This window comes from Nerophis lumbriciformis, linkage group LG14 (genome assembly GCF_033978685.3).
Source record: "Nerophis lumbriciformis linkage group LG14, RoL_Nlum_v2.1, whole genome shotgun sequence".
Taxonomy (NCBI): domain Eukaryota; kingdom Metazoa; phylum Chordata; class Actinopteri; order Syngnathiformes; family Syngnathidae; genus Nerophis; species Nerophis lumbriciformis.
This window is the reverse complement of record NC_084561.2, coordinates 41,960,942-41,976,056: the sequence shown is the minus strand read 5'-3', so window position 1 is coordinate 41,976,056 and position 15,115 is coordinate 41,960,942. Positions and strand designations below refer to the sequence as shown.

At 42.1% G+C, this 15,115-nt stretch overlaps 1 protein-coding gene across 4 annotated transcripts in view; it reads right to left on the bottom strand.

Moving 5' to 3' along the window:
- Positions 1 to 15,115, bottom strand: part of atp11b (ATPase phospholipid transporting 11B) — a 183,507-nt gene that overhangs the window by 85,253 nt on the left and 83,139 nt on the right. For all 4 annotated transcript variants that reach the window (XR_009816853.2, XR_009816854.2, XM_061975516.2 and 1 more), the window contains exons 18-23: positions 14,438 to 14,619; positions 9,225 to 9,428; positions 8,956 to 9,109; positions 2,690 to 2,792; positions 2,438 to 2,583; positions 2,120 to 2,179 (exon numbers count right to left, since the gene is read on the bottom strand). Coding sequence is in view for 2 of the 4 variants with exons in the window: in XM_061975516.2 (XP_061831500.1) it covers positions 2,120 to 2,179; positions 2,438 to 2,583; positions 2,690 to 2,792; positions 8,956 to 9,109; positions 9,225 to 9,428; positions 14,438 to 14,619 (849 nt within the window). In the remaining 2 variants the exon portion in view is untranslated. The remainder of the gene's footprint in view (positions 1 to 2,119; positions 2,180 to 2,437; positions 2,584 to 2,689; positions 2,793 to 8,955; positions 9,110 to 9,224; positions 9,429 to 14,437; positions 14,620 to 15,115) is intronic.

Sequence of the window (15,115 nt, the reverse complement as noted above, 5' to 3'; positions counted from 1 at the left end):
CTTGGTCCGCATTGCCGGTAGTAAGTCGGACACGTTTCCAGTGAGGGTTGGACTCCGCCAAGGCTGCCCTTTGTCACCCATTCTGTTCATAACTTTTATGGACAGAATTTCTAGGCGCAGTCAAGGCGTTGAGGGGATCTGGTTTGGTGGCTGCAGGATTAGGTCTCTGCTTTTTGCAGATGATGTGGTCCTGATGGCTTCATCTGGCCAGGATCTTCAGCTCTCACTGGATCGGTTCGCAGCTGAGTGTGAAGCGACTGGGATGAGAATCAGCACCTCCAAGTCCGAGTCCATGGTTCTCGCCCGGAAAAGGGTGGAGCCGGAAGGCAAAGCTCTCAATTTACCGGTCGATCTACGTTCCCATCCTCACCTATGGTCATGAGCTTTGGGTTATGACCGAAAGGACAAGATCACGGGTACAAGCGGCCGAAATGAGTTTCCTCCGCCGGGTGGCGGGGCTCTCCCTTAGAGATAGGGTGAGAAGCTCTGCCATCCGGGAGGAGCTCAAAGTAAAGCCGCTGCTCCTCCACATCGAGAGGAGCCAGATGAGGTGGTTCGGGCATCTGGTCAGGATGCCACCCGAACGCCTCCCTAGGGAGGTGTTTAGGGCACGTCCGACCGGTAGGAGGCCGCGGGGAAGACCCAGGACACGTTGGGAAGACTATGTCTCCCGGCTGGCCTGGGAACGCCTCGGGGTCCCACAGGAAGAGCTGGACGAAGTGGCTGGGGAGAGGGAAGTCTGGGCTTCCCTGCTTAGGCTGCTGCCCCCGCGACCCGACCTCGGATAAGCGGAAGAAGATGGATGGATGGATGGATGGATATACCCTCATCCGCACTCTTTTCCTGGGGGTCTGGCGGCAGATTTCTTTGACTTTATCGTTGGAAATGCATCTGCTTTGAGTGTCGCAGGATATCCACACATTCTTGCCATCTCTGTCGTAGCATAGCTTTCGTCGGTAAAGTGTGCGGAACAAACGTCCAATTTCTTGCCACTTTGGCATCTTTGGGCCACTGGTGCAACTTGAATCCGTCCCTGTTCGTGTTGTTACACCCTCCGACAACACACCGACGAGGCATGATGTCTCCAAGGTACGGAAAACAGTCGAAAAAACGGAAAATAACAGAGCTGATTTGACTCGGTGTTTGTAATGTGTTTAAGAAAATGGCGGATTGCTTCCCGTTGTGACATCATCGCTCCGAGAGCGAATAATAGAAAGGCGTTTAATTCGCCAAAATTCACCCATTTAGAGTTCGGAAATCGGTTAAAAAAAGATATGGTCTTTTTTCTGCAACATCAAGGTATATATTGACGCTTACATAGGTCTGGTGATAATGTTCCCCTTTAAACCCAGATTCCGATCTAACAGAGGTCTTAACTCATTCTCCTTCTATGCCACATCAATATGGAATGCACTCCCAACAGGTGTAAAAGAAAGTGCATCTCTATCCTCCTTCAAAACAGCACTAAAAGAACACCACTCCAGGCAACTACAACCCGAGACTAACACCCTCCCCCCACCACATCCCACCTCCCCGGATTGTTAATAATCACATGTAAATAATCAAATGTATATACTTGTTCTTATGCTTTCTGAGCTCACTATGTTCATTGCTCGCTGTACATATCTTACCAAGTCAGATCTACACTGTTTCAATGTCCATTTCTCAGATGATATAATTGTTGATGACTGAAGTGCTGATAGCAACCAAACCCAACCCCCCCACCCCAACCTCCTCCACATCCCACCTCCTGGATTGTAAATGTAAATAATTCAATGTATGTACTCTGGTGATTAACTTGTGTGATGACTGTATTATGCTGATAGTATATATTTATACCATGAATTGATTAACGTGGACCCTGACTTAAACAAGTTGAAAAACTTATTCGGGTGTTACCAATTAGTGGTCAATAAGTATATGTGTAACACAACATAAACACAACAGAACAAATACCCAGAATCCCATGCAGCCCTAACTCTTCCGGGCTACATTATACACCCCTGCTATATGTACTGTACTGTGCAATCTACTAATAAAAGTCTCAATCAATCATTCAAACCTCAAAAAGGCAAACGTACAGTCAACAATAACAACAGTTAAGAGCAAAGAGACTTACTTGTTGTGAAAACAGACAGAAGAACTGGTATAAAAACTGGGGTGTGATAAAACACACATTCTATAAGAAAAAAGTAAAGAAAGAGATGTTATAACATTGTATTACAATTACGAAAATGGAATGCAGTATTGCATTAGTGTGTGGCATGCTGATTCCAAAGTCAAAACATGTATGGAATAGACTTTCTGAAAACAATTCTGCTTATATGAAGAAAAAAAAAATATATATTATAAAAAAACACAATGATACATTGCTTCACTTCTAATCCTGTTCATAATAAATCTAAAATATTTTTTGGGCATGATTTGTAAAACTTACTTTATAGAAAAAGTATTGTACAAGTGTGGATATTCGAATGTAGTAGAAGTGACCGTGGACCAACAGTAGTTTCGCCAGAAACCTGAATCTGGCAATTGCATAGTCACTGTTTCTCACGGCCTGGCGTCCTTCTTTTCCCATAATTCCTGTAACCACAAACACACACATTAAAGGAATAAAAAACAACAAAAACAAGGGCATTTCATTACAGGGCGACAGCAGAGAGTGTACAGGTGTATACATGGTTTATACCTATGCCAACATGGGCTTCCTGAATCATACTGACATCATTGGCTCCATCTCCAACAGCTAAGGTGATTGGTTTCTCTGGAGAGCTTTTGAAAAGACGCACCACCTGGATGGACAAAACACAGCATGACTTACATAATCAGATTTTACCGGTTTTATTCACACAAGACAAGACAGTTTTAGCACATAACAGAGACAATCCAGTTTCATTATTATTGTTAGTTGCTGGGAATTTGTAGAACTCTGAATGGTTTTTAAACTTCTGACCTTAACTACTCATTTAAAGTAGGATAATACTTTAAAAGAAATATATTTCTTTCTGACTTTATATAAGAAATATTTTCTAAAAAATGTTGATATTCTGATTGACTAAACATGGACTTCCTTCCCGGTAAGGTCTATTCAGGTGTACTGGAGAGGAGGCTACGCCGGATAGTCGAACCTTGGATTCAGGAGGAACAGTGTGGTTTTCGTCCTGGTCGTGGAACTGTGGACCAGCTCTATACTCTCGGCAGGGTCCTTGAGGGTGTGTGGGAGTTTGCCCAACCAGTCTACATGTGCTTTGTGGACTTGGAGAAGGCATTCGACCGTGTACCCCGGGAAGTCCTGTGGGGAGTGCTCAGAGAGTATGGGGTAACGGACTGTTTGATTGTGGCAGTCCGCTCCCTGTATGATCAGTGTCAAAGCTTGGTCCGCATTGCCGGCAGTAAGTCGGACCCGTTTCCAGTGAGAGTTGGACTTCGCCAAGGCTGCCCTTTGTCACCCATTCTGTTCATAACTTTTATGGACAGAATTTCTAGGCGCAGTCAAGGCGTTGAGGGGATCTGGTTTGGTGGCTGCAGGATTAGGTCTCTGCTTTTTGCAGATGATGTGGTCCTGATGGCTTCATCTGGCCAGGATCTTCAGCTCTCACTGGATCGGTTCGCAGCCGAGTGTGAAGCGAATGGGATGAGAATCATCACCTCCAAGTCCGAGTCCATGGTTCTCGCCCGGAAAAGGGTGGAGTGCCATCTCCGGGTTGGGGAGGAGACTTTGCCCCAAGTGGAGGAGTTCAAGTACCTCAGAGTCTTGTTCACGAGTGAGGGAAGAGTGGATGGTGAGATCGACAGGCGGATCGGTGCGACGTCTTCAGTAATGCGGACGCTGTATCGATCCGTTGTGGTGAAGAAGGAGCTGAGCCGGAAGGCAAAGCTCTCAATTTACCGGTCGATCTACGTTCCCATCCTCACCTATGGTCATGAGCTTTGGGTTATGACCGAAAGGACAAGATCACGGGTACAAGCGGCCGAAATGAGTTTCCTCAGCCGGGTGGCGGGGCTCTCCCTTACAGATAGGGTGAGAAGCTCTGTCATCCGGGAGGAGCTCAAAGTAAAGCCGCTGCTCCTCCAGATGGAGAGGAGCCAGATGAGGTGGTTCGGGCATCTGGTCAGGATGCCACCCGAACGCCTCCCTAGGGAGGTGTTTAGGGCACGAACGACCGGCAGGACACGTTGGGAAGACTATGTCTCCCGGCTGGCCTGGGAACGCCTCGGGATCCCCCGGGAGGATCTGGACTAGGGGTCGGCAACCCGCGGCTTTAGAGCCGCATGCGGCTCTTTAGCGCCACCCTAGTGGCTCCCTGAAGCTTTTTCAAAGATGTATGAAAAATGGAAAAAGATGATGGAAAAAAAAAAACATTTTTTGTTTTAATATGGTTTCTGTAGGAGGACAAACATGACACAAACCTCCCTAATTGTTATAAATCCCACTGTTTATATTAAACATGCTTCACTGATTCGAGTATTTGGCGAGCGCTGTTTTGTCCTACTAATTTTGGCCGTCCTTGAACTCACCCTAGTTTGTTTACATGTATAACTTTCTCCGACTTTCTAGGACGTGTTTTATGCCACTTCTTTTTCTGTCTCATTTTGTCCACCAAACTTTTAACGTTGTGCATGAATGCACAAAGGTGAGTTTTGTTGATGTTATTGACTTGTGTGGAGTGCTAATCGGACATATTTGGTCACTGCATGACTGCAAGCTAATCGATGCTAACATGCTATTTAGGCTAGCTATATGTACATATTGCATCATAATGCCTCGTTTGTAGCTATATTTGAGCTCATTTAGTTTCCTTTAAGTCCTCTTAATTCAATTTATATCTCATGACACACTATCTGTATGTAATATGGCTTTTAATTTTTTTGCGGCTCCAGACAGATTTGTTTTTGTATTTTTGGTCCAATATGGCTCTTTCAACATTCTGGGTTGCCGACCCCTGATCTGGACCAAGTGGTTGGGGAGAGGAAAGTCTGGGCTTCCCTGCTTAGGCTGCTGCCCCCGCGACCTGATCTCGGATAAGCGGAAGAAGATGGATGGATGGATGGAAAATGTTTCGGTAATCAATGTATCATACTTCAGGTTGTCCGTTGTATTACGCGATACAGTGTAGTAACCATAACATTTGACTTAATACCAATATATAGATTGTACTTCATCTGCAAATGACAGGTTTACAATGCAACATTTGCAAAACCTGTGTTAGGAATGATTTGATCATTTAAGATATGTGTGGAAGTGCGTGTGAGTGTTAGACAAGGTGTGAGCCGATGTTACAACCAGGCAACTATAAATATCCTCCTTTGCACAGATGTAGTCCCTCCCAGGTAGAGTACTAATGGCTTCATCGTCCATATGGACCTTCAAGAAACTCTCATTAAGCACTTTTCACTGAGAGCTCTGCATACAACAGTCTCACTGCTCCCTCCTCTATACCACTAGATTTATATCGACAATATAATGCTCACAAAAGAAATAAGAAAGCATATTTATCGCACAAATTGTGTATAATTATGATGATAGAATTAAAATACAACATTAAAGGGGAACTGCACTTTTTCTGGAATTTGGCCTAATGTTGAGTTGAGTTTGAGTTTATTTGGAACATGCATGCATACAACATGATACATCACAATTTCCAGTTTCTCTTTTCAACATGTTCGAAAAGGAGTAGAAAGAAGCAGAGCTTATCTAATCCCCTTTTCCTTTACGTAGCAGTTGCTAAAACTTTTGTTCACTTCCTGTTCTCAATTTATTCACAATATACTCCATAAGTAATCACAATAAAAATAAATAAATAAATAAATAATACTCGTTAAGGTAAGTTACATTTCATATAGCAAGATGAGCAAGATTATTTTGAAAATGAATGTAAGGTTCAGATAAATTCATAATGTTTATCATAGTTTTTCTTCTTTGTACTTTGTAAACACTTTAAGTTTGAAGAGCTTCTTGAAGTGGATCATATTAGTACATTGTTTGATTTCTTTGCTTAATCCATTCCATCATTCCACATACAGATATACTGAAGGTCTTAAGTGTTGTACGTGCATACAAATGTTTTAAATTACATTTTTCTCTAAGATTATATGTCTCCTCTTTTTGTGAGAAGAATTGTTGTACATTCTCGGCTAGCAGGTTATAGTTTGCTTTGTGTATAATTTTAGCTGTTTGCAAATTCACTATGTCGTGGAATTTCAGTATTTAGCTAGGGGGGGTGTATATTGTAGCGTCCCGGAAGAGTTAGTGCTGCAAGGGCTTCTGGGTATTTGTTCTGTTGTGTCACGGTGCGGATGTTCTCCCGAAATGTGTTTGTCAATCTTGTTTGGTGTGTGGCGCATATTTGTAACAGTGTTAAAGTTGTTTATACGGCCACCCTCAGTGTGACCTGTATGGCTGTTGACCAAGTATGCCTTGCATTTACTTGTGTGTGTGAAAAGCCGTAGATATTATGTGATTGGGCCGGCACGCAAAAGGCAGTGCCTTTAAGGTTTATTGGCGCTCTGTACTTCTCCCTACGTCCGTGTACCACTCCGTACAGCGGCGTTTAAAAAAGTAATACATTTCACTTTTTGAAACCGAAACCGATAATTTCCAATATCCGATATTACCGAACATCTCTAATCGTCATGATGCGTTTTTGAAATGAATTGTGTATGCTTAAAATGAGCAAAATGCGTAAATATTTTATGTTATTATAAATGTGCCTGTTACTACATAACAAATATACTTACATCAATGCAGGTGTTTGGATGTTTTTTTAAGGGCTTTGTAGGCGGAATTGCGCGGCTCCCATAGGCTCCATTGTAAGCAGACTTTTAAACGCATTTATTTAATATTTAGAATGCAAAAAATACAAAATAAATTAAAGCTGCAAGCAGCGTTGGTCGGGCCAGCAAATTTGGCAGGTGTTAGTCCTAAGTGTCCCAAGACTTTTGTCCAGTTTTAGTAGTACGTGTCCCAATACTTTTGTCAAGTTGTAGTCCCAAGTGTCCCAATACATTTGTCCAGTGTAGGTGTCCCAATACTTTTTTCCAGTGGTAGTCCTAAGTGTCCCAATACTTTTGTCCAGTTTTAGTCCTAAGTGTCCCAATACTTTTGTTAAGTGGTAGTCCGAAGTGTCCCAATACTTTTGTCCAGTTGTAGTCCTAAGTGTCCCAATACTTTTGTCAAGTTTAGGCGTAAGTGTCCCAATACTTTTGTCCAGTGTAAGTGTCCCAAGACTTTTGTCCAGTGGTAGTCCTAAGTGTCCCAATACTTTTGTCCAGTGTAAGTGTCCCAATACTTTTGTCCAGTGTAAGTGTCCCAAAACTTTTGTCCAGTGGTAGTCCTAAGTGTCCCAATACTTTTGTCTACTTTTAGTCCGAAGTGTCCCAATACTTTTGTTCAGTGGTAGTCCTAAGTGTCCCAATACTTTTGTCAAGTTGTAGTCCTAAGTGTCCCAATACTTTTGTCCAGTGTAAGTGTCCCAATACTTTTGTCCAGTTTTCGTCATAAGTGTCCCAATACTTTTGTCCAGTGGTAGTCATAAGTGTCCCAATACTTTTGTCAAGTTGTAGTCCCAAGTGTCCCAATACTTTTGTCCAGATTTCGTTCTAAGTGTCCCAATACTTTTGTCCAGTGGTAGTAATAAGTGTCCCAATACTTTTCTCTACTTTTAGTCCGAATTGTCCCAATACTTTTGTCTAGTGTACCTACCTTGTCTGCATTGTGTGGGCACGCTGGTGCTTCCTGCTTTTAAGCAGCCATCATGAAAAAAACAGCAGCGCAGCAGCATCAGCGCAGCGGTCCTTTGAAGGCTCATAAAATCAAAACCGGAGCAGGGATCAAAACTCTTTCGATAACTTTTAATCAGAAGAATCATAAAGAGCTTCTCATATTCCCTCAATGCTAAGGATAAACTGGCGCCATCCACAACCAATCCATGCTGTATGACATGGTCCTCTTTTATCCTGGAAATCAATTTAGAAAAGTTGATTGGTTCAATCTCTCTCCTGTGTTAGTTTGAAGCCGAAACGACAAACGCGCTCAGAGGAGATAATGTTTAAAGAAAGGTGATGGGTTTTTACAAAAATGTTGTTTTGAAGGGGGAATAGCAAACTTCCTGTAGATTTTTGCTGGGGGTTGTCAATTTATGAAATGTAGGTCTAAGTGAGACCTACATAGAGGTGTTTGTTTCATGTCTCTCCGACCTTCCCAGTCGGAGTTACAGGCAGTTTTGTAATTTTTTCTTCCGAGGAGCAGTTTTTTCTCCGTTTTATTAAAAAATTGCTCTAGAGCCAATTTTGAGATTTGGGGTTAGGTTTTTTTTATTAGATCACAATTTTTGATAGTCCTGATGTGTGCATTCAGTTTGGTGAGTTTTGAAGCATGTTAAGGGGGTCAAATTGCAGCTCAAAGAGGCAAAAGTGACTGTTTTTAGTACTTTTTTGTCTTGAAGGGGGAATTGCCAACTTCCTGTTGATTTTTGCCCGAGAATATACTATTATGAAATCTAGGTCTAAGTCAGACCTACATAAAGGTTTTTGTTTCATGTCTCTTCGACCTTCCTAGTGAGAGTTACAGGCAGTCTAGTTTTTTTTTTTCCTAGGGGGCGGTAGAGCGCAATTTTGAGTTTTGGGGTTTGGTGTTTTGATAAAAAGTTTTGCCGTATATTACTGATGTGTGTGTAAAATTTGGTGAGTTTTGAAGTATGCTAAGGGGGTCAAATTACAGCGCAAAGTTGCGGAAGAATAATAATAATAATAAAGAATAAAACCTTACAAATTCAATAGGTCCTTATGTCCCATTGCATAAGGACTCCCGAAGGGAGTCCTTTTGCAATGGGCCGTGCGGGACCTAATAACATCGATCGTCGTGTCTTTCATAATGATTGTGAACGATAAGCAAAATAAAAAAAATTAAAAGTGCAGTTCCCTCTTTACATATACTGTACACAAAAAGGTTGGTACCTTTGCTTTCTGCAGTGGGGCCATGCGGCAGCAAAGCACAGCTGAACAGTTTTTACAAACTTCCATAAAGAGCTTCTCATGTTCCCTCAATGCTAAGGATAAACTGGCGCCATCCACAACCAATCCATGCTGTATGACATGGTCCTCTTTTATCCTGGAAATCCATTTAGAAAAGTTGATTAAAACGGTTCAAAATGATTATCACTAGTACATTAACCAGAATTTGAAGAAATAATATTTGAATGTTTAAAAGAAAGAAGACAGTTTACCTTCTCGCCAGCCTACGGAGTTGCTCAGCGCACTCATTGTCAGAACGTTGCTGAAGGAGCTCCAGGGTGTTCATGGTTCTGTGGAAGTGACCACAAGACAGACTGACGCTGACTGCAGTCTCGTGTTTGTCGCCTGTCAGCACCCAAACTTTGATTCCTGCCAGACGCAGAGCCTCAATTGTCTCTTGAACTTTGTCTTGTAGCCTGAAAAAGGTGTAAAACATTGTAGTTAACTGTTAGAATAATTGTTTGTAAGTTATCACAAAAGAAACATTATATTGCATTATGTTCCTGATGAGAAGATGAAGGCTGTATTTCGAGGCCTAACAAGAGGAGGAAGGCTCGTGAAACGCCACTGTGATTTCAGCACGGACAGATGGCAGGATGTGCTCAACTCCCGGAGGAACTCTCTTTGAAGTGTTAAACGAACTCTCTTTGAAGTGGTTCCCAAACTCTCTTCCAACTATTTGGTCAACGCTATTTACGACCCGCTGCCCTCTTGAAGTTGCTGTGGACAGGAGACGGGAGGGGTTGTCCATTGTCCTCCAACACCTGCCCCAGCTGGATCCAGGAAGAGCCCAAGCCCGAGAAGTCCTCTTCTTGGACTTCAAGGCGACCGAAAACAATGACTGTTTTACATACTCCCAATTCCTGCTGTGACATATGTTGGTGCGTGAACATGGAACATCTGAATTAAAAGAGGAGACGAAGACCTTCTTCGTCAGAGCGTGGTGCAGGACTGTACAGAGAGTGCAGTGGCCATGTCTTTCCTCAATTGAGTCCAAATTGAATTCTGTCTCTGTTTGATTCCTTGCCTTTTGTCTTGTGTAATAGATGTCCTGTGTTTGAACGTGACATTAACATACTGTACCAACTTTATTCATGAAGTTCTTTAAAACAGTTGAAAATTGTCAGAATAATTGTATAGAAGTTATCATACAACTTCTGTGTTGCATTGAGTTCAGGTCCCCTGCGAGAAGAAAAAAGCTGTCTTTCATCTTATCAAGCAAAACGCTTGTAAAACTCCACTGTGTGCGATGGGATGCGACATGGAGGTGTCGGTTTCTTTGATTTATTGTCAGCCACAGGAAGATCTTGTCTTGACTCGAGATCTACAAAGCGGAGAGGAAGCAGGACCTGACACCGCTCCAGGCACCTTTTCTTTGAACTGTTTATGACCGAGTGCAATAGCTGTTTATGACCACCTCCCCTTAGGAGCAGCTGCGTAATGTAATGTAGTCAGAAAATGCCCAAATAAAGGACGTGCGCGTTGGGACTGCCTTCAGAGCGTGGTGGGAGACAGTACGAAGTTGCAGCCCAGACGTTTCTCCTCATGAGCTAAATTGAATCCTGTCTCTGTTTGATTTCTTTGCTTCTTGTCTTGTCTGATAGATGCATACCTGCCAACTTTTGAAATCAGAAAAACCTAGTAGCCAGGGTCCAGGGGCCGCAGGCCCCGGTGGGTCCAGGACAAAGTCCTGGTGGGGGGTTCAGGCTTCGCCCCCCGACGCAAAATGATTATTAGCATTCAGACAGGTTAAAATGTTGCTAAAACCATCACTTTTCTATCAGTCACAGTGACTTTTCAAAACAAAAATATTACAGCAAAAATCATATGGGTTGATTGACATGTTTATTCTGTAAGCTAACTTCAATAGTTTGAAATTATTTTGACAGTTAATGCCAGTTATCCTGTCAACCTTTCACAAGACTTCAATTTGTTAATTGAAAGTATAAACAGTATAAACAACTTTTACAGTAAACAAATGGTAAAACAGTACTAAACAATTCCATTAAAAAAAAATTGGTGTCATTATTAACTTTCTGTCCAAGCTTGTATAATCTACTGCCTTGTTCAATTGTAAAAAATATTCTGTGCCTAAAATTCACATTTCTATCACAATTATCATACTGTAAACATGGTAAGCTAACTTCATTAAAATTAATAGTCCTGTCAATAGCATGGAATTACAATTCAAATGTAGTTTTTTTGTAAGCCTTTCAAAAGAATTCAAAATATGAAAAATTAATGCAAATTAATTTAAGCCATCAGACACTTGAAAAGTGGCACATCACATCTCTAATGTAATCATTTGAACTTTTCAACAGAAATAGCACTGCAAAAATATTAAGGACATACTTCTGTATTTTGGTAGTTATGCTGTCAACATTTAACAAGATTTCTTCAACTTGGACTTGAAAGCATAAATAGTATAAACACTTTTAACAGTATAACAGTACTAAACAATTCCAATAGATAACATTGGTGTCATTACCTTTTTGTGGCTAAAATCCGAAAAACGTTGAAAGTTTTCCACTTGTATCGCTAGCAACGACATTAGACGTGTGTTTTGTTGTCCCAACGTGGTCTTTTACATCGCTAATTCCTCCGTGTCCGATCGAAAAATCTTGTCTGCACAAGGTGCAATTCGCGTAGTTTTCACCCTTTTTGGAACGGATAATTATTCCCGGATAGGCTCTTGAATATTCTTCACGGAATGACTGCAGTTTTCTTTTCGGTTTAAGACTCGTTTGCGATTTTTCTCCGGCTGATTCCATGATCGTTCGCTCGTTTGGAAACAATGGCAACAGGTGCCTCGTGCTTGGCAGCGGTGCTATAAATAGCCTCGCGCATTTTAAAAAAAATATTTTTTTTTAATGAATGAAAAAACGTATTTTTTATCACTGCAACCGTAACCCGGAATAGGTTGATGAAAACCGTACTAATTACGGGAAAACCGGAGTAGTTGGCAGGTATGTCGATGTCATCCGTGTTTGAACCTGACAAAAATGATGTGCATCACCACTATATCATATTTAAGATGAATGGCTATGATAAATAAGATCAATTGCTTTTAGTTTTAAATACAACAATATATAGTCCACAGTAATTTGGATAAATTGCATAAATGGTGTCAATGGAACATTACAATGGAACTCAGACCATATGCAGCATAACCCTCGCAGTCCCCAAAGATGCACTGGCTAGTGCAGGGGTCGGCAACCTTTACCAGTCAAAGAGCCATTTTGACCAGTTTCACAAATTAAAGAAAACAATGGGAGCCACAAAAATCTTTTGAAATTTAAAATGAAATAACACTGCATACAAAGATTTTTTTTTGCTTTGTGCTATGTATAAACCTAGGGTCTCAGACACACCTTAATGTGAAAATTGAATGTTCGTGCGGCCCGCGGGTTTTATATGAATGGCGCTTGACAGCGTCATACTTATCAACCCTCCCGATTTTCCGGCAGACTACGAATTCCGGCAACTATTCTCTCGAACGTGCCGTGATGGTACAGCATTTAGCGCTCACTACAACCAGCGTGCCGGCTTAGTCACACGTTGTAATGGGCTTCTGCTTGCTCACGTAAGTGATAGCAAAGCATACTTGGTCAACAGCCACACAGGTTACACTGACGGTGGCGGTATAAAAAAACTTTAACACTCTTACTAATAATGCGCCACACTGTGAACCCACACCAAACAAGAATGACAAACACATTTCGGGAGAACATCTGCACCGTAACACAACAGAACAAATACCCAGAATCCCATGCAGCCCTAACTCTTCCGGGCTACATTATACACCCCTGCTACCAAACCCCGCCCACCTCAACCGACGCACAGAGAGGGGGGGGGGGGTGGTTTTTGGTGGTAGCAGGGGTGTATAATGTAGCCCGGAAGAGTCAGGGCTGCATGGGATTCTGGGTATTTGTTCTGTTGTGTTTATGTTGTGTTAAGGTGTAGATGTTCTCCCGAAATGTGTTTGTCATTCTTGTTTGGTTTTGGTTCAAAGTGAGGCGCATTATTAGTAAGAGTCTTAAAGTTGTTTTATATGGCCACAGTCAGTGTAACCTGTGTGGCTGTTGACCAAGTATGCCTTGCTGTCACTTACGTGTGCTAGCAGAAGATGCATATAACAAGAGGCTGGGCTGGCACGCTGTTAATACAGATTGTAGAGGGCGCTAAATGCTGTACCATCATGGCACGCCCTTATTATTATTGTGAGGGTGAAAATCGGAAAATATTTATCCCGGGAGGTTTCTGCGAGAGGCACTGAAATCCGACCGGGGGGGTCGGCAAGTATGCAGCTGAGCCGCATCAGAGTGATCAAAGAGCCCCTGGGCTAGTGCAAGTACCGGTACTGTGACCAAAATGGTCTGAGACTCTTAAGTTGTCCCTCAATGTATAAAGTTGTGGTGGGCGGTTTACACACACTCATCCTGAGCACGAATGTCATATTAATTTGAGGCTTCTTATGAATTGTTTAAAGAGTTTGGGAACAACAGCAACTCAGCCACCAAGTGGTAGGCCACGTAAACTGACAGAGAGGGGTCAGCGGCTGCTGAAGCGCATAGTGCAAAGACTTTCTGCACAGTCAGTTGCTACAGAGCTCCAAACTTCATGTGACCTTCCAATTAGCCCGCATACAGTACGCAGAGAGCTTCATGGAATGGATTTCCATGGCCGAGCAGCTGCATCTAAGCCATACATCACCAAGTCCAATGCAAAGGGTGGGATGCAGTGGTGTAAAGCACGTCGCCACTGGACTCTAGAGCAGTGGAGACGCCTTCTCTGGACTGATGAATCACGCTTTTCCATCTGGCAATCTGATGGACGAGTCTGGGTTTGGAGGTTACCAGGAGATCGGTACATTTCGGACTGCATTGTGCCGAGTGTGAAATTTGGTGGAGGAGGAATTATGATGTGGGGTTGTTTTTCAGGAGTTGGGCTTGGCCCCTTAGTTCTAGTAAAAGGAACTTTGAATGCTCAAGGATACCAAAACATTTTGGACAATTCCATGCTCCCAACCTTGTGGGAACATTCAGTCCTGACCTGAATCCGACAGAACACCTTTGGGATGAATTAGAACGGAGACTGAGAACCAGGCCTTCTCGACCAACATCAGGGTGTGACCTCACCAATGCGCTTTTGGAAGAATGGTGGAAAATTCCTATAAACACACTCCGCAACCTTGTGGACAGCCTTTCCAGAAGAGTTGAAGCTGTAATAGCTGCAAAAGGTGGACTGACGCCATATAGAACCCTATGGGTTAGGAATGGGATGGCACTTCAAGTTCATATGTGAGTCAAGACAGGTGGCCAAATACTTTTGGCAATATAGTGTATATTACAATGACTGTTGAAATGTCAAGTATAGTGTTGTAAAAAAAAAATCAGGAAATAAATAAATTTAAATAAATCCTTACTTGTCTTCCACCCCTGTTGCTCCCAGGAGATGCAGGTCTCGCTCAATGTAGCTGAAGGCCTCTTGCAGTCTCTCTTCCCTCTGCTGCAGTGCAGTGCGAGCGCTGTTCAAATGCCTGTCCACTTCCATGTACTCCTCTGGGCTGAAATGACGGCATGCTACCACGAGGGTCCGCAACCCTCTCTGCAGTGGGAGGAGAGGGGTGATGGGTGAAGAGACAACAGCAAAATTAGTGAAAAGATTACAACAAGAGCAAGAACAAAACAAATAAAGGCATGGCAGCATGGGTGAGTAAAAATGTCAGGAGGGATGGTTAGGCAAAAGGAAGAGGGGATGGGATAAAATAAAATGCAAAAAGAGTGACAGCTAATGAAATGATACAAAAAGCCTGTTTTACAGCCAAAACACAGCTGAATGCAATATTATATTTGAAGGCTCTCTTTTTTGTCATTTCTGTTTAGTAGAGTAGTATTATAATACTATACAGACTGGGGTTGTACGGAAAATAGGTACTAATAAAGTACCGCGATACTAATTAATTGAAATCGGTACTAATATATATATATACATACATACACACATATATATATATATATATATATATATATATATATATATATATATATATATATATATATATATATATATATATATTTTTTTATTTTTTTTTATATATACA